The 25,124-nt window shown below is 46.9% G+C and overlaps 2 protein-coding genes across 5 annotated transcripts in view; one reads left to right on the top strand and one right to left on the bottom strand.

Annotated features, from left to right (window-relative positions):
- The window catches only part of LOC140403633 (progestin and adipoQ receptor family member 3-like), a 65,330-nt gene extending 53,375 nt beyond the window's left edge, over window positions 1-11,955 (bottom strand). For all 4 annotated transcript variants that reach the window (XM_072491776.1, XM_072491774.1, XM_072491775.1 and 1 more), the window contains exon 1: window positions 11,794-11,955. The gene's annotated coding sequence lies outside the window, so the exon portion shown is untranslated. The remainder of the gene's footprint in view (window positions 1-11,793) is intronic.
- Window positions 11,956-12,122: 167 nt separating this feature from the next.
- LOC140403630 (NFU1 iron-sulfur cluster scaffold homolog, mitochondrial-like) overlaps window positions 12,123-25,124 on the top strand; it is a 47,972-nt gene continuing 34,970 nt past the window's right edge. Inside the window, exons 1-2 of the mRNA XM_072491759.1 lie at window positions 12,123-12,213; window positions 24,498-24,607. Coding sequence (XP_072347860.1) covers window positions 12,143-12,213; window positions 24,498-24,607 — 181 coding nt within the window. The 5' untranslated portion in view covers window positions 12,123-12,142. The remainder of the gene's footprint in view (window positions 12,214-24,497; window positions 24,608-25,124) is intronic.

The raw sequence follows: 25,124 nt of genomic DNA, 5'->3' as shown, positions 1-25,124 counted from the left end.
AGGACCAGCGATAGATGGGGATGGACAAAGATGTCATGGACAGAAAGACAAGGGGAATGTAAATGGTGGTGATGATGGCACATAAAGAGATTAGAACGTGTAAACTCAGATGAGCAGTGCGACGAAGGATAACCTGGAACAGGGAACAGGTGGCTCAAGTGGGGGGGGGTGACAATGGTGAGGGATAAACGATCTGTGGACGAACTGAAAATAGATGGAAATAAAAATGGGGTGACGGTGGAGGAGAGAGTTCACAGTCTGAAGTTGTTGAACTCAATGTTAAGTCCGGAAGGCTGTAACGTGCCCAATTGGAAGATGAGGTGCTGTTCCTCCAGTTTGCGCTGGGCTTCACTGGGACATTGCAGCAGGCCGAGGACGGACATGTGGGTGTGAGAGCAGGACGGGGAATTGAAATGACAACTGACAGGAAGGCCTGGTTCCTGCTTACGGACGGCCTGAAAGTGTTCTACAATGTGATCACTCAGTCTGTATTGAGTCTCGCTAATGTAGAGTCGACCGCATTGGGTGCAGCGAATGTAATAGACCAGATTGAAGGAGGTGTACGTGAAGTGCTGCCTCGCCTGAAAAGAATGCTTGGTTAACTGCCAATTTTCATGATCTGCCTTTGTTATGATTATGGGGAGGGGTTTAAACTAAAAGACAGGGAGTCAGAGGAGGCGGAATCAAGGACAAAAACAAAAGGCAGAAAGGGGAATAAGAAAAGTGATAGGCAGAGAAACCAAGGGCCAGGTTTAAACAGGGCCACAGCAAACAATAATGGGACAAGTAATCTTAAAAAGACAAGACTAAAGGCTTTGTGCGTTAACGCGTGGAGTATTCGCAATAAAGTGGGTGAATTAATCGCACAAATAGATGTAAACAGGTATTATATAGTTGGGATTACAGAGACATGGCTGCGGGGTGACAAGGATGAGAATTGAACATTCAGGGGTATTCAGTATTTGAGAAGGACAGTGGAAAAGGAAAAGGCGGTGGAGTTGCATTGCTGTAATTATTGCTGTAATAAATCTGTAATTATGGGTGACTTTAAGCTGCTTATAGATTGGGCAAATCAAATTAGTCAAATACCTCAGAGGAAGGGCAGCAGGTGGCACAGTGGTTAGCACTGCTGAGGACTCGGGTTCGAATCCCGGCCCTGGGTCACTGTCCGTGTGGAATTTGCACATTCTCCCGATGTCTGCGTGGGTTTCACCTCCACAACCCAAAGATGTGTAGGGTAGGTGGATTAGCCACGCTAAATTGCCCCTTAACTGGAAAAAAATAACTGGGTACTCTAAATTTTTTTTAAAAAATACATCAGAGGAGGAATTCTAGGGGTGTATGTGGGATGGTTTTCTGGATAAATACATTGAGGAACAAATTAGAGAACTGACAATCCTAGACTGGGTATTCTGTAATGAGAAAAGAATCATTGGCAATCTAGTTGTGCGAGATTTCTTGGGGAAGAGCGATCATAATATATTATAATTAGAATTTTCCATCAAGTTAGAGAGTGACGTAGTTGATTCTGAGATTAGGGTCCAGAATCTAAATGAAGGAAACTACGATGATATCAGGCGTGAGTTGGCTATGATTTATGGGAAACGTTATTTAAAGGGATGATGGTGGATAGGCAATGGCAAACATTCAAGGAAAGCATGGGAGAACTGCAACAAATGTTATTCCTGTCTGCCGCAAAATTAAAATGGGAAATGAGACCAACAATGGTGTACAAGGGAAATAAGAGATAGTATTAGATTAATGACCTGGACGAAGGAACTGAAGGCACTGTTGCTAAGTTTGCAGATGATACAAAGATCTGTAGAGGGACAGGTAGTATTGAGGAAGCAAGGGGGCTGCAGAAGGAATTGGACAGGTTAGGAGAGTGGGCAATGAAGTGGCAAATGGAATACAATGTGGAAAAGTGTGAGGTTATGCACTTTGGAAGGAGGAATTTAGGCATAGACTATTTTCTAAATGGGGAAATACTTAGGAAATCCGGAGCACAAAGGGACTTGGGAGTCCTTGTTCACGATTCGCTTAAGGTTAACGTGTATGTTCAGTCGGCAGTTAGGGTGGCAAATGCAATGTTAGCATTCATTTCGCGAGGGCTAGAATACAAGACCAGCGATGTACTTCTGAGGCTGTATAAGGCTCTGGTCAGACCCCGTTTGGAGTATTGTGAGCAGTTTTGGGCCCCGTATCTAAGGATGTGCTGGCCTTGGAAAGGGTCCAGAGGAGGTTCACAAGAATGATCCCTGGAATGAAGAACTTGTTGTATGGGGAACGTTTGAGGACTCTGGGTTCATACTCGTTGAAGTTTAGAAGGATGAGAGGGGATCTTATTGAAACTTACAGGATACCGCGAAGCCTGGATAGAGTGGATGTGGAGAGGATGTTTCCACTTGTAGGAAAAACTAAAACAAGAGGACACCATCTCAGACTAAAGGGACGATCCTTTAAAACAGAGATGAGGAGGAATTTCTTCAGCCAGAGGGTGGTGAATCTGTGGAACTCTTTGCCGCAGAAGGCTGTGGAGGCCAATTCACTGAGTGTCTTTAAGACAGAGATAGATAGGGTTTTGATTAATAAGGGGATCAGTGGTTATGGGGAGAAGGCAGGAGAATGGGGATGAGAAAATATCAGCCATGATTGAATGGCGGAGCAGACTCGATGGGCCGAGTGGCCTAATTCTGCTCCTATGTCTTTGGTCTTATGGTCTGAAGGAAGAAGCATATAAATTGTCCAGGAAAACATCCAACCTGAGGATTTGGAGAAGTTGAAAATTCAGCAAAAGAGGACCAAGGGATTGATAAAGGAGGGGAAATAGAGTATGAGACAAAAGCTTGTGGGGAACATAAAAACTGACTCGAAATGTTTCTGTGGCTATGTGCAGAGAAAAAAATTGGTGAAGACAAATGTAGGTCCCTTACAGTCAGAAACAGGGGAATTTATAATGGGGAACAAAGAAACGGCTGAGCAATTAAATACACATACTTTGGTTCTCACTTCACAAAGGATATACCAGAAATGTTGGGGTGTCGCAGGGTTTAATGAGGGGGAGTAACTCTCTCATATTAGTAGAGAAATGGTGTTGGGGAAATTGATGGGATTGAAAGCTGATAAATCCCCAGGGCCTGATAATCTACATACTGGAATTCTTCTGGGATGTAACTAGTAGAGTTGATGAAGGGGAGCCAGTGGATTTGGTATATTTGGGACTTTCAGAAGGCTGTTGACAAAGTCCCACATTAGAGATTAGCGTGTAAAATTGAAGTGCATGGGATTAGGGATAGTGCATTGAGATGGATAGAAAACTGGTTAGCAGACAGGAAATAAAGGGTAGGAATAAACAAGTCTTTTTCCAAATGGCAGGTTGTGACTAGTGGGGTAATGCTGGGACCCCAGCTGTTCACAATATTTATTCATGATTTAGATGAGGGAACTAAATGTAATATCTCCAAATTTGCAGATGACACAAAGCTGGGTGGGAGGATGCAGAGATCCATCAGTGTGATTTGGGCATGTTGAGTGAGTGTGCAAATGCATGGCAGATGCAGTTTAATTTGGAAAAATAGGAGGTTATCAACTTTGGTAGCAAAAACAGGAAGGCCATTGGGGAAATGTGGGCGCCGGTGAGGGGGGAAAGACGGGACATAGTTGGAGAATGGGGAAGGGGAGGGGGAGGGGAAAGGGAGCTGCGCCATAAGAGGCGGGTCAGGTAAAGGGATGTTCCCGCACCAGAAAGAATAAGGCGGGAAGACAGGCGCAAGGCGGATGGGAGTTCCCCACATGGGGGGGGTCGAGGAGTGAGCAGGAGTAGCCGGGGTCAGTTGAAGTCAGCTGACTTACGGAAGTAATATGGGGGGAGCAATCATGCTAGAAAGAGATCTAGCGGGGAGGGGGGGGAGGGAGGGGGGGGGGGGGGCGGGTGGGGGACAACTGGGTTGCTGCTGCGGAAATCCAAAAGGAAATGGCTAAAGAGTGGGTGGGCGGGGATGGTGTGCGACGCTGGGGGAGCGAGCGGGAGTGCGGAGGCGGGATATGGGACTGGCCTAGAGAAGGTAATGGCTAGTCGACACGGGAGGGGGGCAGGTAGCCCCCTAGTGAGGCTGATCACGTGGAACGTGAGAGGCCTGAACGGACCGATAAAAAGGGCCAGAGTGCTCGCGCATTTGAAAGGACTAAGGGCAGACGTGGTTATGCTCCAAGAGACGCACCTAAAGGTGGCGGACCAAGTTAGGCTAAGGAAAGGATGGGTGGGACAGGTGTTCCACTCAGGACTGGACGCAAAGAATAGAGGGGTGGCCATTTTGGTGGGGAAACAGGTCGCATTTGAAGCAAAGAACATCGTAGCAGATAGCGGAGGTAGATATGTAATGGTGAGTGGCAGGCTGGAGGGAATGGAGGTCGTGTTGGTTAACGTGTATGCCCCAAACTGGGACGATGCGGGATTTATGAGACGGATGCTGGGACGTATACCGGACCTGGAGGTAGGAAACTTGATTTTAGGAGGGGACTTTAATACGGTGCTGGACCCGGGGCTAGATAGATCCAGCTCAAGGACCGGAAGAAGGCTGGCAGCGGCCAAGGTACTTAAGGGGTTTATGGACCAAATGGGGGGAGTGGATCCATGGCGATTTCTTAGACCTAGGGCTAGGGAGTTTTCCTTCTTCTCCCATGTCCATAAAGTGTACTCCCGGATAGATTTTTTTGTTTTGGGAAGGTCGTTGATCTCTAGGGTGGAAGAAGCTGAGTACTCAGCCATAGCGGTTTCGGATCATGCCCCACATTGGGTGGACCTGGAATTAGGAGAGGAAAGGGAGCAGAGAACACTCTGGCGATTAGATGTGGGACTGATGGCGGATGAGGGAGTGTGTGCAAGAGTGCGGGGGTGTATTTTGAGATATCTGGAGGTCAATGACGACGGCGAGGTCCCTGTGGGAGTGGTATGGGAAGCACTAAAAGCGGTGGTCAGAGGAGAGCTGATCTCCATTGGGGCCCACAAAAGGAAAACAGAGGCCAAGGAAAGGGAAAGATTACTGGGGGAGATTTTAAGGGTGGATAGGGATTTTGCAGAGACCCCGGAGGAGGAATTGTACAGGGAGAGGAGACGACTCCAGACGGAATTTGACCTTCTGACCACCAGAAAGGCGGAGGTACTGTGGAGGAAGGCACAGGGGAGGAGGTATGAATATGGGGAAAAGGCGAGTCGCCTGTTGGCTCATCAATTGCGAAAGAGGGCAGCAGCGAGGGAGATAGGAGGAATTAGAGACGAAAGGGGAGACACGGTGCGAAGGGCAGGAAAGATAAATGAGGCGTTCAAGACCTTCTATGAGGAACTGTATAGGTCTCAACCCCCAGAGGGAGAGGAGGGGATGCGGCAGTTCCTGGACCAATTGAGGTTCCCGAAAGTGGAGGAGCGGGGGGTGGTAGGCCTGGGGGCACCGATTGGGGTGGACGAGGTTATTAAGGGACTGGGAAGCATGCAAGCAGGGAAGGCCCCAGGACCAGACGGGTTCCCGGTGGAGTATTACAGAAAATATGTGGACTTGTTGGCCCCGTTGATGGTGAGGACGTTCAATGAGGCCAGGAAAGGGGGGACTCTACCCCCGACGATGTCGGAGGCGACGATATCGTTAATTTTGAAGAGGGATAAAGATCCGTTGCAGTGCGGGTCCTATAGACCCATTTCATTGTTGAACGTGGACGCCAAATTGTTGGCAAAGGTACTGGCATCGAGGATAGAGGACTGTGTCCCGGGGGTGGTGCACGAAGATCAGACAGGGTTCGTAAAAGGGAGACAACTGAATGTTAACGTGCGACGACTATTAGGGGTGATAATGATGCCCCCAGTGGAGGGGGAGGCAGAGATAGTGGCGGCAATGGACGCAGAGAAGGCATTTGATAGGGTGGAGTGGGAGTATTTATGGGAAGTGTTAAAGAGGTTTGGGTTTGGGAACGGGTTTATTAGCTGGGTTAGACTTCTTTATGGGGCTCCAACGGCAAGCGTAGTTACAGGTCGACATAGATCGGAGTATTTCCGACTATATAGGGGAACAAGACAGGGATGCCCGCTGTCTCCATTGTTGTTCGCGTTGGCAATTGAACCTCTGGCCATGGCGTTGAGAGACTCCAGGAAATGGAGAGGGGTGATTAGAGGGGGAGAAGAACACCGAGTCTCGTTATATGCGGATGACCTATTGTTATACGTGTTGGACCCAGCGGGGGGAATGATAGAGGTTATGCGAATTTTGAGGGGGTTCGGGGATTTCTCGGGGTATAGGCTAAACATGGGGAAGAGTGAATTATTTGTGATACATCCAGGGGACCAGAGTAGAGAGATAGAAGGCTTGCCTCTAAGGAAAGTGGAAAGAAACTTCCGATACCTGGGGATTCAGATCGCTAGGAGCTGGGGAACCTTGCACAGACTTAATCTGACACGGTTGGTACAACAAATGGAGGAGGACTTCAAGAGGTGGGACATGCAGCCTCTATCGCTGGCGGGCAGGGTGCAAGCAATTAAGATGATGGTCCTCCCGAGGTTCTTATTTGTATTTCAATGTCTCCCTATACTAATCACTAAGACCTTTTTTAATAAAATAGACAGGAGCATCACGAGCTTCGTGTGGGCAGGGAAAGTTCCGAGAGTAAGGAGGGGGTTCCTTCAGCGTAGTAGGGACAGAGGAGGATTGGCACTACCGAACTTGGGCGAATACTATTGGGCCGCCAATGTGGCAATGATACGTAAATGGATGATGGAGGGTGAGGGAGCGGCGTGGGAAAGACTGGAGAGAAAGTCCTGTAAAGGGATGAGTTTAGAGGCGCTGGTGACGGCGCCGCTACCGATCTCACCTAAAAAGTTTACCACAAACCCGGTGGTGGCGGCAACATTGAATATCTGGGGACAGTGGAGGCGACAGAGAGGGGTGCGGGGAGCCCTGGTGGGGTCCCCAATCAGGAACAACCATAGGTTCGCCCCAGGAAGAATGGATGGAGGATTTCAGAGCTGGTTCCAGTTGGGAATTAGGAGGGTGGGAGATTTATTTATAGATGGGACTTTTGCGAGCTTGGGAGCATTGGAGGAAAAGTATAAGTTGCCCCGGGGAAATTTCTTGAGATATATGCAGGTGAGGGCATTTACTAGACAACAGGTGAGGGAATTTCCGTTGCTCCCGACACAGGGGATACAGGACAGGGTGCTTTCAGGGGTGTGGGTCGGAGAGGGCAAGGTGTCAGAGATTTACCGAGAGATGAGGGAAGAGGGGGAGGAGTCGGTGGGCGAACTAAAAGGAAAGTGGGAAGAAGAACTAGGGGAGGAGATAGAGGAGGGTATGTGGGCTGATGCCCTAAGCAGGGTAAATTCCTCTTCCTCATGCGCCAGGCTTAGCCTGATTCAATTTAAGGTGCTACATAGAGCACACATAACGGGAGCAAGATTGAGCGGGTTCTTTGGAGTGGAGGACAAATGTGGGAGGTGTGGTGGGAGCCCGGCAAACCACGCACATATGTTTTGGGCATGCCCGGCACTGGAAGGGTATTGGAAGGGAGTGACGGGAGTGATTTCGCGGGTGGTGAAGGCCCGGGTCAAACCAGGCTGGGGGTTAGCTCTATTTGGAGTTGCGGAAGAGCCGGGAGTGCAGGAGGCGAAAGAGGCCGACGTTGTGGCCTTTGCGTCCCTAGTAGCCCGGCGCAGGATCCTACTCATGTGGAAGGAGGCGAAACCCCCCGGACTGGAGGCCTGGGTAAATGATATGGCGGGGTTCATTAAACTGGAGCAGATAAAGTTTGCCCTGAGAGGATCGGCTCAAGGGTTCACCAGGCGGTGGCAGCCATTTCTCGACTACCTAGGGGAACGTTAGAGGGAAGACAGATGACCAGCAGCAGCAACCCGGGGGGGGGGGGGAGGGGGGGGGGGGTTAGTTTAGGTCAAAGATAAAGGGGTTTTGTTACTTGTGTATTGGTTAAAATTTCTGTATTGTTATTGTTGCGTTTGCTTTGTAAGAGGGGAAAAATTGTTGTTTGGGAAAAAATTTTCAATAAAACATTTATAAAAAAAAAAAACAGGAAGGCAGATTATTATCCGAATGGCCATAAATTGGGAGAGGGGAATTTGCAATGAGACTTGGGTGTCCTTGTACATCAATCACTGAAGGTAAGCATGCAGATGCAACAGGCGATAAAGAAGGCTAATGGTATATTGACCTTCATAGCGAGAGGATTTGAGTACAGGCACAGGGATTTCTTGCTGCAATTATACAGGGCCTGAAATATTGTGTGTAGTTTTGGTCCCCTTATCTGAGGAAGTATGTTCTTGCATCGGAGGGAGTTCAGTGAAGGTTAACAGGCTGATTCCTGGGGTGGCAGGACGGACGTATGAGGAGAGTTTGAGATGGTTAGGATTGTATTAACTGGAGTTCAGAAGAATGAGGGGGATGCTTACAGAAACCTATAAAATTCTAACAGGATTGATGCAGGAAGGATGTTCCCGATAGTGAGGGTGTCCAGAACCAGGGGTCACAGTCTAAGGATACAGGGTAGACCATTTAGGACAGAGATGAGAAGAAATTTCTTCACCCAGAGAGTGGTGAATATGTGGCGTTCACGACCACAGAAAGCAGTTGAGGCCAAAACACTATGTTTACAAGAAGCAGTTACAGTTTTGGGAGCAAAGGGGATCAAAGGGTTCGGTGGGGGGCATTGGGGGGGGGGGGGGGGGGGGGTGCGTGGAGGATCAGACTATTGAGTTGATCATAATGAATGGTGGAGCAGGCTCAAAGGACAGATGGAACCTGGTCCTATTTTCTATGTTTCTGTCTAGTAAAATTTCCCTGTAAACCCGCTGGAGGAAACTTTCTCCTTAAACACTGGTTACAAATTATAAAACACAAGAACAATACATTCACAAAGCATTAAATCTGGTGATTCAAATAACGCGCAAATGTCTTGTGTCTGGCACATTGCAGGCCACAGCACCCCAAATTATCAGAACTGAACGTGAGCTTTAAAAATAAATTGAGAGAAGGCCGACATTTCTTTGCCCTGACCTTGAGAAAATCTGACCAACTTGTCAAGATAACAAGAGACAGGTCTGGAAGCTGTCAATCTTCCAATAATTATCCTCTGTTTGTTGCCAGAGAGCTTATTTTTGGTTCTTCCCCACAGTTACCAGCCAAGCTGTTAAGATTGAGGATGACTACAAATTAATTAAAACATTCCAACAATGATTGAGACCCAAGAATTTGAAGTGAAAAAAAACACCAGTGTTCATCATTGGTATTTGCAGCACCTTACACCATTTACTGGAGTCGTGGTAATGCCAGTAGACTAGTAATCCACAATAACGGTCTGGAGACGTGGGTTTAAATCCCACTATTGCAACTGGTGGAATTTCATTTCAACTAACAAATCTGTCATTGCAAAGTTAGTTTCAGGGAAACTATCTTTGATTGCTTTAAAAGAAAAAAAAAACTCTTTAGGGAAGGAAATCTGCCATCTTTGCCTGGCCTGGCCTACACATGACTCTAGATCCGCCAGCAATGTGGTTCACTCTTAACTGCCTCTGGCTGAGCAAGCCACTCGGTTCAAGGGTGATTAGGGATGGGTAACGCGCACATTCCATGTGATTCCTGTGAATGTAGGCACAACATAAAGCTAACTGGGTGAGACATGCAATGGTTCTTAATCTGCTTTTGTGCCACCAACGTGCATTTCATTACAGAGTCAGGTGGAACGGCGGCGAAGTGGTTAGCACTACTGCTTCGCGGCACTGAGGACCCGGGTTCGATTAAGGCCCTGGGTCACTGTCCGTGTGGAGTTTGCACATTCTCCTAGTGTCTGCATGGGTTTCGCCCCCACAACCCAAAGATGTGGGCAGCACGGTAGCGCAGTGGGCAGCACGGTAGCGCAAGTGATTATCACTGTGGCTTCACAGCGCCAGGGTCCCAGGTTCGATTCCCTGCTGGGTCACTGTCTGTGCGGAGTCTGCACGTTCTCCCCGTGTCTGCGTGGGTTTCCTCCGGGTGCTCCGGTTTCCTCCCACAGTCCAAAGACGTGCAGGTTAGGTGGATTGGCTATGCTAAATTGCCCTTTGTGTCCAAAAAAGGTTAGGAGGGATTATTGGGTTACTGGGATAGGGTGGAAGTGAGGGCTTAAGTGGGTCGGTGCAGACTCGATGGGCCAAATGGCCTCCTTCTGCACTGTATGGTCTATGTTCTATGTTCTATGTACAGAGTAGGTGGATTGGCCACGTTAAATTGCCCCCTAATTGGTAAAATTTATTGGACACTTTAAATTTATTTTTAAAAATTTCATTACATGGTCTTCCTGTCTGCTGATTTTAGTAATCTTGGTCATTGTATCTTTGAGCTGCAGGTGACAGTTAAGTCAGGAATGCATTATGACAGCAGCTACAGGATAACAATGGCAACCAAGCGCATGTCCATATCTGTATAAATAAATTAGATCCGAATCAGTACACTGTATTCATACATAAATGATCATCCCAATTACAATCATTTATGATGTGTCTGCAATTTTTCACATGCAAATTAAGTCCCATGCGATAGACAGAGAATCCCTACAGTACAGAAGGAGGCCATTCAGCCCATCAAGTCAGCACCGATCCTCTGAAAAACCACTCCCAACCTGCACAACTTTGGACACCGTATGGGGCAATTTTAGCATGGCCAATCTACCTAACCAGCCACATCTTTGGACAGTGGGAGGGAAACATGAGACACGGAGGTATCCCACGCAGATACGGGGAGAACGCGCAAACTCCACACAGGCTGTTGCTCAAGGATGGGATCAAACCCTGGTCCCTTGCGCTGCGAGGCAGCAGCGCTAACCACTGCTCGCTGTGCCATCCCATTTATCAGACACACGCAATACACACGTTTACCTCATAACTGTATTCAAGTCTCGCAAAAGGTGGGATTTATTGACTGTGGAGTGGGTGGGGGGGGGGGGCAACACTGTAAAATGTAACCATGTACATTTTATTTTTAAAAATCATTTGAAATGAAAACCGCTTATTGTCACAAGTAGGCTTCAAATGAAGTTACTGTGAAAAGCTCCTAGTCGCCACATTCCGGCGCCTGTTCGCCTGTTCACTTTTTCCACCCGCTAAAAATACAATACGAGGCGTGCTGAAATTCCTCAGCAGCTTTTGGGGAGAGATCGATTAAAAAGATGGATTGTGGCCGCGGTGGCGCAGTGGTTAGCAATGCCGTCTCACGGCACCGACGACCTGGGTTCAATCCCGGCCCCGGGTCACGGTCCGCGTGGAGTTTGCGCATTCTCCCCGTGTCTGCGTGGGGGTCTCACCCCAGCAAGGCCAAAAAAGGTGTGCAGGGTAGGTGGATTGGCCGCGCCAAATTGCCCCTCAATTGGGAAAAAAAAAAGAATTGGGTACTCCAAAATTTTTTTTTTAATTGGGAAAATGAAAGATATAATTCCATTCTCAGCCCATGGAGGAATCCTTGTGAGAGATGTAAAGCTACAGTATCAGAGTGATAATGAGTACAGAGGAGATACATCCCCAGCCCCGTCCACACAGGTACAGGTACAGGGACATCATGTAGCAAACCCTGCCCACTGTCCCGGGATCAATGAATGAATGAGTGACAGGCTCCAGGGCGCCTGTCAATCAAGCGGCCGCGCGGAGCCGCTCAGCATCTCCCCCCCCCCCCCCCCCCCAACACCCCATCATCATCGATATGCAATCACTTCCCCGCCCCGCCGCCCCGCTTTTAACACCCGGCAATAACAATTCCAACTGGCTCAACTCACACGTGCGAAAACATTCCGGATTAACCCCAGGCGTTTTGCATTTAACCCCACCCCCACTTCTCTGTCCTCCTCCTCTTCGGATTTTTTTTCCCTCTCCCTGTGAGCAAAGCCGCTCTCGTCCTGTCATGGAAGGGGGCCTGGCGGCTTCGGCCAGGCCGTCTCCCAATCGCCTGATTTGTTTTTGCGGGTCTCGAAACGGATTTCAGTCGGTGGGGGACGGAAGTTATTTAATCGATCGTGGGTGGCGGGGGGGCGCCGGGTGATTTTTGTTTTGTTTTGTTGTGGTTGTCTCCCGCGGTGGTCAGGCGGCAGGTTGGGGTGCCCGGCCGGGGGTCCTCGCGGCAGGGCAATGGCGGCGCTGGGCTGGGGGCTGCGGCCGCTCCTCTGGCGCTGGGGGCGGCGGCGGTGGGCGCACAGCAGGTGGGTGAGCGGCGCCCGGTCTGGTGGATCGCTGATAAAACCCCCCACACATAGTGAGGGAGGAATGCAGATGCCGAGAGGGGAGCTGTCAACATCTGGGGAAGACGCTGACCCTCCCCCCCCCAGACATTGGCAGTCTTGTTTATTATCCCTGCACAAAATGTCCCCCTTTCCAAGCCCTCCCGGTATAAGGATTCACCAAGTTGGTCCCGGGAGATGTGGAAAGTCAGTCCCCAGGAGGAAAAGAAACAGTTCAAAATTGTCCCGCCCTCTGTGTATGTATTCCATAGAATCCACAGTGCAGGAGGAGGCCATTCAGCCCATCGAGTCTGCACTGAACCTCCAAAAGGGTGCCCCAACCCAGCCCCCCCCACCCCATTCCGACGGCCCCACCTAACCTCTTGGGCACTGACTGGCAATTTGAGCGCGGCCGATCCACCCACCCCACCTGCGCGTCTTTGGACTTGAGGGAGGAAACCCACGCAGATGTGGGGAGAATGAGCAAACTCCACACAAACGGTCGCCGGAGGCCGGAATTGAACCCGGGTCCCTGGCGCACTGAGGCAGCAGTGCTGACCCACTGTGCCACCGTGCTGCTAAAATAAATACAAGACCAGTCGAGATGATATTCATTTCCAAGTGTTTCTTGAAAATGAAATGAAAATCGCTTATTGTCACAAGTAGGCTTCAAATGAAGTTACTGTGAAAAGCCCCTAGTCGCCACATTCCGGCGCCTGTTCAGGGAGGCTGGTACGGGAATTGAACCATGCTGCTGGCCTGCCTTGGTCTGCTTTCAAAGCCAGCGATTTAGCCCAGTGTGCTAAACCAGCCCCTTTTGGGTTCCTTTTGGGTTGATGTCGATTCACCTTTTCCAATGCAAATGAGGAACTTCAGTTCCCAGAAGTAAAAAAAAAGTTCAAAGTTATCATATCCTGCGTGTATATATAGGCAAGATCAGTTTTACTGATACTTCCAAGTTTTTGCTGTTTTTTATTCCTTTTGGGTTGGTGTCGATTCTCCCTTTCCAATCGTCCCGCTGTTTCTGTTTTATAATATTGGGGCTAAAGCTTCACAAGAATGGTTTGGGGATGCCAAACTTCAATGCTCCCCTTTCTGTTTTATATATTGGGGCTAAAGATAGATAAGAATGGTTCCAGGAATGAGGAACTTGAGTTCCCAGAAGGAAAAAACAATTCAAAATTGTCAAATCCCAGTACGAAAAATCAGCAATGCTAATACCAGGAGTACTGGTGATCCATTTCAAGGTGTATAGGGCTGTTTGAGACTAGTATTACTGATGACCTTCATTCCTGCTTTTGTTTTTTTTATTCCATTGGATTGGTGTTGATACTCCCTTTCCAATCCCCCCACATTTTTGGTTTTACATCGGCTAAAGATTCATGAGAATGGTTCAAGAAATGAGGAACTTCAGTTCCCAAAATTGTCAAATCCCAGTATATGTATGTGTGTATGTATATGTATGTATGCTGGGGCACAGCCTCAGACTGAAGGGATGATCCTTTAAAACCGAGATGAGGAGGAATTTCTTCAGCCAGAGGGTGGTGAATCTGTGGAACTCTTTGCCGCAGAAGGCTGTGGAGGCCAAATCACTGAGTGTTTTTAAGACAGAGATAGATAGGTTCTTGATTAATAAAAGGATCTGGGGAGAAGGCAGGAGTTTGTGTGTGGGAAACATATCAGGCATGAGTGAATGGAAGAGCCGATTGATGGGCCGAATGGCCTAATTCTGCTCCTATGTCTTATGGTCCTAATTAGCAATACTGATACCAGTAGTATTGGAGTTCTCTTTCACAGTATACAAGACCAGATTGTGACAAGGCTTACTTGTACTCTTCATTTCCATGTTTTACGGCTTTGATTCCTTTGGATTAGTGTTGATTCTCCCTTTCCAATCTTCCCCCTTTTTCTGTTGTATGTATTTTTATTCTTTCACAGGATGTGATTTCTGTTCTGGCTAGGCCAGAATTCATTTCCCATCCCTCGTTGCACTGCCATCTATGTGGTGTAGGTGCACCCACAGTGCTGTTGGGGAGGAAGTTCCAGTGAAGTTACGAAGGGTTAACAGATTTTCGAGAATGGTTCCAGGGATGAGCAACTTGTCGATTCTCACTTTTTCTGCTTTATATTTTGTATATTTTTAATTCTTTCATGTGATGCGGGCTTCGCTGGCGAGGCCATCATTTGTTGCCCATCCCTAATTGGCCTTGAGAAGGTGGTAGTGAGCTGCTGCCCTAAACCACTGCAGTCCATGTGGTGCAGGTACACCCACTGTGATGTTAAGAGGTGTTAAAGATACTTGAGTGGTTCTAGGGATCAGGAACTTTAAGTTTTGTTCAGCAAAAAAACAATGGGCAAGGGCAGCTGCAATTCATAGAATCCCTCCAGTGCAGAAGGAGGCCATTCGGCCTATCGAGTCTGCACCGACCCTTCTAAAGAGCACCCCACCACGGCCCAATCCTCGTCCCAGCCCTGTATCGCCACCCAAACATTGGGTGCTAAGGGGCATGGTCAATCCACCTAACCTGCACATCTTTGGACTGTGGGAGGAAACTGGAGCACCCGGAGTAAACCCACGCACACACGGGGAGAATGTGCAAACAAACACTGACAAGCCCCACATAGACACTCACCCGAAGTCGGAATTGAACCCCGGTCCCTGGCGCTTTGAGGCAGCAGTGCAACTACTCTGCCACCGTGCCGCCCCAATTAGATGTCCTTTCACAAGAAAGTCTGGACCAATATGTCAGAGAAGATTGCATGATGCTGATCAAGCCATAATCCCCTCATTTTGGTTTACCCCCATCAGTACTACACACAATATGGCGCAAGACTATCCTCCTCACCTTTTCCAATCAAGTGAAATGCTACAAGAAATAGGTGCAGGAGTAGTTCATTCAGCCTGTCCAACCTGCTCTACCATTCAGTAAGACTATGGTTGATTTGATTGTGGACTTCACTCCACTGTCCTGTCTGCCCCTCCCCTGGCCCATAACCCTCAACTTCCTTGTTGATGAAAAATCTGTCTAACTCAGCTCTGAATGTATTCAATAACCCAGCCTCTACTGCTCTCTGGAAGTGAATTCCCCAAACTAATACCCTCTTGAGAGAAAATATGTCTCCTCATCTCAGTCTTGTCTGAGTGGCCCCTTATTTTTAAACTGTGCCCACTGGTTCTAGATTCCCCCGTTGAAAGGAAACATCTTCTCAGCCTCTATCCTGTCAAAACCCCCTCAAAGTCCTGTGTTTCAGTAAGATCACCTCTCATTCTTCCAAGTTCCAATGAATATAGGCCCAACCTGCTGAACCTTCCTTCATAAGATAACTTTTCTTCCCACGAATTAGTCCAATCGACCTTCCCTGAGCCACTTCCGAAGCATATCCTTTGTTACAAATATGAAGTTTGTAAGATTAAGTTTTCAGATTGTCTCTTTAGGGTGAAATGGAGGAATGAAGGGCCTTTTCTGAATTCTGCACAACAGCAATTCTGAGTAGCTTGGTTGTTAAATGTTACGGGGAGTGCCAGTTGCCTTACTGGGAAGAAAGTATGTGATATTCACTCCCGTAAACATTTACCAGGGTAGCTGTGCTGACAGTGGACAAGAGACTCTTCCAAGTCAGAGGGAGGTGTTAAGAATGTCTGGTTTTGCAAATGGTTATACTTCAAACTTGTCTATTTCATTCCAAGATAGAATGGAGCTGGGGTCCTAAAGGATAACTAATTCACAGTTATACTTGGATACATGTCCTATATCATTCCCGTACCGGAATGTGGCAACTAGGGACTTTTCACAGTAACTTCATTGAAGCCTACTTGTGACAATAAGCAATTATTATTATTATTTACATTGCACTGGGCGGGGAAGTGTCCATGGCCATTTTATTATCAGCCTACAGGGTTTTCCTGAAGAGACATGTCAGTCTGCAAGGATCTGGGAGAGAAATATAGAAAATATGAACAGGAATAGGCCATTTGGCCCTTCAAGCCTTTTCCATTCATTATGATCATCCAACTCAATAGCCTGTTCCTGCATTCCCCCAATTTCCTTTGATCCCCAAGAGCTACATCAAACTCCTTCTTGAAAATATACAATATTTTGGCCTCAAATTCTTTCTGTGGTAGAGAATTCCACAGGCTCACCACTCGCTGGGTGAAGATATTTCTCCTCCTCTCAGTCCTAAATGGTCTACCCCATAATCCTCAGACTGTGACCCCTGGTTCTCAACACAACCACCATCGGGAATATCCTTCCTACATCTGCTCTTTTTGCACCTATTAGAATTTAATAGGTTTCTATGAGGTTTCCCCCCCCCCCTCCCCCCTCATTCTTCTGAGCTCCAGTGAGTATAATCCTAACTGATTCAATCTCTCCTCGTGCACCAGTCCTGCCATCCCAGGAATCAGTCTGGTAAACCTTTGCTGCGCTCCCTCCATAGCAAGAACATCCTTCCTCATAAGGAGATCAAAACTGCGAACTGCGCACAATATTCCAGGTGTGGTGTCACTAAGACCCTGTGTAATTGCAGCAAGACATCCCTGCTCCTGTACTCAAATCCTCTCGCTATGAAGGCCAACATACCATTTGTCTTCTTCACCGCCCGCTGCACTTGTATGCTTACCTTCAGCCACTTGTGTACAGGTCTCATTGCACATTCCCCCCTCAATCTATAGCCATTCAGATAATCTGCCGTCCTGTTTTTGCTACCAAAGTAGATAGCCTCATATTTATCCATACTATACTGCATCTACCATGCATTTACTCACTCAGTCAACATGTCCGGCATCTCTGTGTCCTCCTCACAACTCACTCACCCAGCTTTGTGTCATCTGCAAATTTGGAGATATTACATTTAGTTCCCTCACCCAAATCATTACTAGCACTGACCCCCGCGATACCCCATTAGTCACTGCTTGCCACTTGGAAAAAGACCCATTTATTCCTACTGTTTGTTTCCTGTCTGCCAATAACAATCCATCTCAAAGCATTACCCTCAATCCCATGCGCTTTAATTTTACACACTAATCTCTTATGTGGGACCTTGTCGAAAGCCTTCTGGAAGTCCAAATAAACCACATCCACTGGCTCCCCCTCATCAACTCCAAGAGATAGAAGCATCCAATCTTTATTGTTCACACAGAATGTAGGTGGGAATCTGTGTTTGGATTGAAGAGACAAAGGATTTTAACGAGGCTGGAGGAATCTCCAGCGTAACGTCATTATGAAAGTTAGTTTGGGGATTAGAAGTTATCTGACTGGAAAAGGAAAAAAACCCATCAGGTGTTGAGAATAACCTTGGATGGTTCTTAAAGAATGAAGTGTCCAATTAGGTGGATTTTCAGACATTTTAAAAGTTAAACGCTTTTTTTTTTCTGTCTGAATAGTGTTTAGACAAGATTTTTTTTGCTTTGTTTATTATAGTAAAAGTCTTACAGCTTGAAATCTTGTTGTGTGATCCTTCTGGTTAGTCAGTGGAAATTTAAACATTTCTGCCGGGTTGTGTACATTTATTAAAATACCACGGATGGATTGAAAACAAGCTAGAGCTACAAACAACCCAATACAAGTGAGATAATAAGTTTGTCACATGGCAGTAAGGCACTGCATAGTATGCTTTCTCTGTAGTTTTTAATCAAATCCTTTTTAGAACTAGACTCCTCGACGATGGCAGACTCCCCTCTCGCCTATATTACCAACATTTAGAAATTTTGTTTGGTTTCACCAATTGATTTTCACAGCTCCCAAGTTTTCTTGTGAAAAGGAAAATAAAATTCATGGGGGGTGGAGGTGGGGGAGTGACCCATGGCTGTGAAAGCCAAGTACGCAGCTCCAGACAAGAGCCTGTGTAATTTTGTTGAGGGAATGTGTAGTTAGTATTATTAGTAGAATTGGAATTTTCCGTACTGTGTCTGGTCCTTAATTCCAGTTAACCAAGTGATGCAGTCTTGATTAAGGAAAACCTAGTTGCTATAAAGACAAAACTATAGGGCATTTCTTAATATTGCGACCAAGGTTTCGGTAGTGTAAAAAAACGTTTTACGTTGAGGGTGGCGCAGTGGTTAGCACTGCTGCCTCACAGCGCCGAGGACTTGGGTTCGATCTGGGTCACTGTCCATGTGGAGTTTGTACATTCTCTGTGTGCGTCTCACCCCCACAACCCAAAGATGGCAGGGCAGGTGGATTGGCCACACTAAATTGGCACGGTAGCACAGTGGTTAGCACTGTTGTTTTACAGCACCAGTGAATTCAATTCCCACTTGGGTCACTGTCTGTGCGGAGTCTGCACGTTCTCCCCGTGTCTGCGTGGGTTTCCTCCGGGTGCTCCAGTTTCCTCCCACAAGTTCCGAAAGACGTGCTGTTAGGTGAATTGGACATTCTGAATTCTCCCTCCTCGTAGCCGAACAGACACTGGAATGTGGCGACACCGGAATGTGGCGACAAGGGGTTTTTCACAGTAACTTCATTGCAGTATTAATGTACTAGCGACAATAATAAAGATGATTATTTTTATTAAATTGCCCCTTAATTGGAAAAATGTAATTGGGTACTCTAAATTTATTTTAATTAAAAACTTTTTACGTGAAGTCCACTTGAACTGAGACTATTCAGAATGGTGCAAATCATAGATTTTTCCTTCCTCAGATTGTATGTTTCTGTCTACAAAGCAATTTGAGCATTAAAACATAAAACATTGCTGTTCATAGATTCACTAGCAGTGACAGCAACAATTTGAACTGAATTAAGATATTAAAGAAGAAACGCACTGACACAGGAATTAAATTAGATTGACACAAGTGTGACTCACACTGTCTCCAAGTTGCTGAAATACTAATCAAGCTGAGTGACAACATTGTGTTTTTCTAAACTATTCTTACTTCCTGTCGTCATGGGGAAGTGTTGGTGTGTGACACAGTTTATGAGCACAGAATTTAGTTCCCCTTATGCCATTTCTTTTGGAACGCCATGAATGGACCCTGTAGACAATTGAAATCTTTATGAAGCCAAAGATCCAGATATTTATCTGCTTTTATTTCAAGCCGTTCCAACAAGAAAGTGCTCGGCATTGTTCTTAAGTCGCCAAAGTCCCAGGGAACCATAGACTGCTCTTCCCCTTTGAGAGAGGGAGCGTTGACTGGTGGTGATTTAACCTGAGGGTCACCACACCTCGGACGAGGGCCAAGTGGAGCCTTCATGAATAACCTCAGCCAGTACGGGAATTCAACCCACGCTATTGGCGTCGCTCCGTACCACGAACCAGCCACCCAGTTAGCTGAGCTAACCGACCTAGGAAACCGTAACTTGATAAATACCATTGATTTATGTGTGATTCATTACAATAAAACTAGTAAAAGACTTGCATGTACTTTTTAAACTGCAGTTGCTGTTGTAATGTAGGAAACTGCATCAAAATGTAGTAGTAAAAATGCACCTGTCTCTATTGCCTATGTCTTTTCGCTCTCCCTCTTGTCCCCCTCTTATTCCCACATTAATCAGTTTGTTCAAGAGTGCAGAAATAGGAGAATAGCGCAGATGAATGCGGGGCTTAAGAGTTGGTGCAGGAGGTGGGGCTATAAATTCCTGGATCACTGGGACAGTTTCTGGATAAGATGGGACCTGTACAAGTGGGACGGTCTTCATCTGAACCAGAGTGGGGCTGACATCCTTGCTGTCGGATTTGCTAGTGCTGTTGGGAGGAGTTTAAACTAATTCGGCAGAGACAGGGGACACAGACTGCAGAATAGGGACACAGTAAAGCCATCAAGTCAGAGGGAATACAGCTGTACTAAGTTTCAAGGGAGTAAGGCAAGGCTGGATGGTCTCTACTGTAATGCCATGAGTATTACAGGTAAAACAGATGAGTTAAGGCGAGAATGGGCATGTGGAATTGTGATATAGTAGCCATCACAGAGATCTGGTTGAGGGAGGGGCAGGATTGGCAGCTCAACATCCCGGGATATGGAGTCTTCAGGCAAAACAGAGGACGGGTTAAAAGAGGAGGAGGAGGAGGCATTGCATTATTAGTTAAGGAGTCGGTTGTTGCAGTAAGGAGAGATGCTCGAAGGGAGCATAAAATGAAACTTTGTGGGTAGAGCTTAGGAATAAAAAAGGGACGGTCACATTGGATGTTTTTTATAGACCGCCCCCCCCAGATAATCAGCAGAAAATTGAGGAGCAAAAAAGTGCAAAATTCGCAGAGGTGTGTAAAAATAGGGTAGTTGTATTAGGTGATTTTGACTTTCCCAACATAAATTGGTGTAGTCATAGTATTAAGGGCTTAGATGGAGTGAAATTCTTAAAATGCATACAGGAGAATTTTTTAGCTCAACATGTAGAGGGTCCAACAAGGGACGGCGCAGTGCTGGACTTAATTCTGGGGAATGAAGCTGGACAGGTGGTTGTGGTGTTGGTGGGGGAGCATTTTAGTGACAACGACCACAACATGGTACAATTTAAACTTTTATGGACAAAGAAATAGACAAGTTGCAAAATAAGGTTTTGGATTGGGAGAAAGTGGATTTTAGTAAAATAAGGCAGTATCTGGTCAAGCACTGGGAAGAGTTACTTGTGGAGAAATCTACAGAAGAGGAGTGCGGGGCAATCAGAAAGGAAAGTGGAAGGGTACAGGTTCAATATGTTCCCTCTAGGGTGATAGGAAGGAGTAACAAGCCCAGAGACATAGCAGGGGCTGTTTAGCACAGGGCTAAATCGCTGGCTTTGAAAGCAGACCAAGGCAGGCCAGCAGCACGGTTCAATTCCCGTAACAGCCACCCCGAACAGGCGCCGGAATGTGGCGACTAGGGGCTTTTCACAGTAACTTGATTTGAAGCCTATTTGTGACAAGCGATTTTCGATTTCATTTTCATTTCATTTCATTCAGGATACGATGAGAAGGAAAAGAGAGGCGTTTAGCAAGTGCAAGGGGAGCAAATCATGAGGCATTAGTGGAGTACAGAAAGTACAGAATGGATCTTAAAGCAATTAGAGCAAAGAGAACATATGAGAGTATTTTGGCTGGTAAAAGTAGAGAAAATCCCGTTATATCAATGGGAAGGGGACAACCAGAGAAAGAGTGGAGGCCATTAGGGACAAAGGAGCAATCTGTAGTTGGAACCAGGTTCTTGAGCAAATTGTCATTGGGAGTGACAATGTATTGGAGGTGTTGGCACGCTTAAAAGTGGACAAATCCAGGTCGGGATGAATTGTGTCCCTGGATGCTGTGGGAAGCAAGGGAGGTGATTGCAGGGGCTCTGACCCAAATTTTTTATTCCTCTCTGGCCATGGGGGAGGTGCCAGAGGACTGGAGAATAACTACTTTGGTTGCACCATTTAATAAAGGTTGTAGAGATAAGTCAGGGAACTACAGACCAGTGAGTCTCACATTAGCCGTAGATAAACTATTGGAGAAAATTGGAGAGGCAAGGTTTGATCAGGAATAGTCAGCATGGCTTTGTCAGAGGGAGGTCATGCCTAACAAATTTGATTGAATTTTTTGAGCATGTAACCAGGTGTGTAGATGAGGGAAGTGTAGTTGATGTAGTTTATATGGATTGCAGCAAAGCTTTTGACAATGTCCCACATGGGAAATTTGTAAATAAGGCAAATGCACATGGAATACAGGCAAATTTGACAACGCGGACTCAAGATTGGCTTAGTTGTAGGAGACAGAGGGTGATGACAGATGGCTGCTTTAGTGACCGAAAGCCAGTGTCCAGTGACCTCTGCCGGGCCCCCCATTAATCGTCCTTTATGTAAACGACATAAATGACTATGTGGGGGGTAGGATCAGTAAGTTTGTGGATGGCACAAGGATTGGCCGGGTGGTTATAACAGTAAGGTTGAATGTGTTGGGTTACAGGAAGATATAGACGGGATGGTCAAATGGGCAGATCAGTGGCGGATGGAATTTAAATCTGAAAAGTGTGATGTGATAAACTTTGAAAGGTGAAATTTGACAAGGAAGTATTCAATGAATGGCATGATACTGGGAAGTTCCAAGGAGCAAAGAGACCTTGGCGTGTTTGTCCATAGATCTCTGAAGTCAGAAGGGCAGGTTAATAGGGTGGTGAAAAAGGCATATGGGACACTTGTCTTTATCAATCGAGGCATCGATTACAAAGGTAGGGAGGTCATGTTGGAGTTGTACAGAACTTTGGTGAGGCCACAGCTGGAGTACGGTGTGTAATCCTGGTCACCACATTATAGGAAGGATGTGATTGCACTGGAGGGGGTGCAGAGGAGATTCAACAAAGAACAAAGAAATGTACAGCACAGGAACCGGCCCTTCGGCCCTCCAAGCCCGTGCCGACCATGCTGCCCGACTAAACTACAATCTTCTACACTTCCTGGGTCCGTATCCCTCTATTCCCATCCTATTCATGTATTTGTCAAGATGCCCCTTAAATGTCACTATCGTCCCTGCTTCCACCACCTCCTCCGGTAGCGAGTTCCAGGCACCCACTACCCTCTGCGTAAAAAACTTGCCTCGTACATCTACTCTAAACCTTGCCCCTCTCACCTGAAACCTATGCCCCCTAGTAATTGACCCCTCTACCCTGGGGAAAAGCCTCTGACTATCCACTCTGTCTATGCCCCTCATAATTTTGTAGACCTCTATCAGGTCTCCCCTCAACATCCTTCGTTCCAGTGAGAACAAACCGAGTTTATTCAACCGCTCCTCATAGCTAATGCCCTCCATACCAGGCAACATTCTGGTAAATCTCTTCTGCACCCTCTCTAAAGCCTCCACATCCTTCTGGTAGTGTGGCGACCAGAATTGAACACTATACTCTAAGTGTGGCCTAACTAAGGTTCTATACAGCTGCAACATGACTTGCCAATTCTTATACTCAATGCCCCGGCCAATGAAGGCAAGCATGCCGTATGCCTTCTTGACTACCTTCTCCACCTGTGTTGCCCCTTTCAATGACCTGTGGACCTGTACTCCTAGATCTCTTTGACTTTCAATACTCTTGAGGGTTCTACCATTCACTGTATAGTCCCTACCTGCATTAGACCTTCCAAAATGCATTACCTCACATTTGTCCGGATTAAACTCCACCTGCCATCTCTCCGCCCAAGTCTCCAAACAATCTAAATCCTGCTGTATCCTCTGACAGTCCTCATCGCTATCCGCAATTCCACCAACCTTTGTATCGTTTGCAAACTTACTAATCAGACCAGTTACATTTTCCTCCAAATCATTTATATATACTACAAAGAGCAAAGGTCCCAGCACTGATCCCTGTGGAACACCACTGGTCACAGCCCTCCAATTAGAAAAGCATCCTTCCATTGCTACTCTCTGCCTTCTATGACCTAGCCAGTTCTGTATCCACCTTGCCAGCTCCCCCCTAATCCCGTGTGACTTCACCTTTTGTACTAGTCTACCATGAGGGACCTTGTCAAAGGCCTTACTGAAGTCTATATAGACAACATTCTCTGCCCTACCTGCATCCATCATCTTAGTGACCTCCTCGAAAAACTCTTGTCAAGTTAGTGAGACACGACCTCCCCTTCACAAAACCATGCTGCCTCTCACTAATACGTCCATTTGCTTCCAAATGGGAGTAGATCCTGTCTCGAAGAATTCTCTCCAGTAATTTCCCTACCACTGAAGTAAGGCTCACCGGCCTGTAGTTCCCTGGATTATCCTTGCTACCCTTCTTAAACAGAGGAACAACATTGGCTATTCTCCAGTCCTCCGGGACATCCCCTGGATGTTGCCTGGGATGGAACATTTAAGTTATGACTAGAGGTTGGACAGGCCTGGGTTGTTTTCTCTGGAGCAGAGAAGACTGAGAGGTGTACAAAATTATGAGGGACGTGGACAGGGTGGATAGGGAGCAGCTGTTCCCCTTAGTTGAAGGGTCAGTCACGAGGGGACGCACGTTCAAGGTGAGGGGCAGGAGGTTTGGGGGGATTTCAGGAAAAACCTTTTTACCCAGAGGGTGGTGATGGTCTGGAACGCACTGCCTGGGAGGGTGGTAGAGGCAGGTTTGACTCACATCCTTTAAAAAGTATCTGGATGAACACTTGGCACGTCATAACATTGAAGGCTATGGGCCAAGTGCTGGTGAATGGTATTTTTCATGTGTTGGTGCAGACGCGACGAAGGGGCACTTCTGCGTTGTATTATTCTGCGATTCTGAACTCTTCACTGAGTTGATTGGAGGCATAACCCAGCGTTTGAACAGTGATGATGCTAAGTTTAAAGCATGATTCGCAGACTAATGTGCACAATTTCATTTGGTTTGTTTTAAACATCAGGTTGTTCACCACCACCGCACTGAGAAATCTTCACCCCGTCTTGAATTCAACTTCGAAATGCGCAGAAAGAAACAAGTTTGGGATTCCACCTGGAGCATGGTTTACTGCTGGTAAGTTTGCTGTGCCATCGTTGATTTCATGCCATAGACGGGGCGAGCAGTGATGGTTTATTCTTGACAGCGCAGGCGTTGCCGCAAAGTGTTGGCTGAGCTGTGTCTGGTGCAGAGCTATGTTAAAATAAATTGCCCCCAATTCCATGCCAGTATTCATGAAGCTTCAGCAAATGAATCTGTCGGCCTTCAGCTGCCGAGGCCTGAGCTCTGAAATTTCTTTCCTAAACCCCTCCACTCACTATCCCTTCCTCGTTTAGGCCAGTCCTTGATGCCTACCTTTTTGACCAGGCTGTTGGGCACCTTTTCTAAAATCTCTTTGTGTGACTTGTCTGTTTTGTCTAATTGTGTTGCTGCAGAGCACCTTGTGATGTTTTACCGCGCAAGTCAAGCACATCAACCGTGTCTCAGTGATGACACACTCATCTCTGAGTCAGGAGAACGTGGCTGTAAGTCCTATTCCAGGAACTTGAGCACACAATCTAGGCTGCCGCTTGGGTATAGTACCGAGGGAGTG

Source organism: Scyliorhinus torazame, chromosome 28 (genome assembly GCF_047496885.1).
Source record: "Scyliorhinus torazame isolate Kashiwa2021f chromosome 28, sScyTor2.1, whole genome shotgun sequence".
NCBI classification, from domain to species: domain Eukaryota; kingdom Metazoa; phylum Chordata; class Chondrichthyes; order Carcharhiniformes; family Scyliorhinidae; genus Scyliorhinus; species Scyliorhinus torazame.
This window is presented reverse-complemented; position numbering and strand designations above follow the sequence as displayed.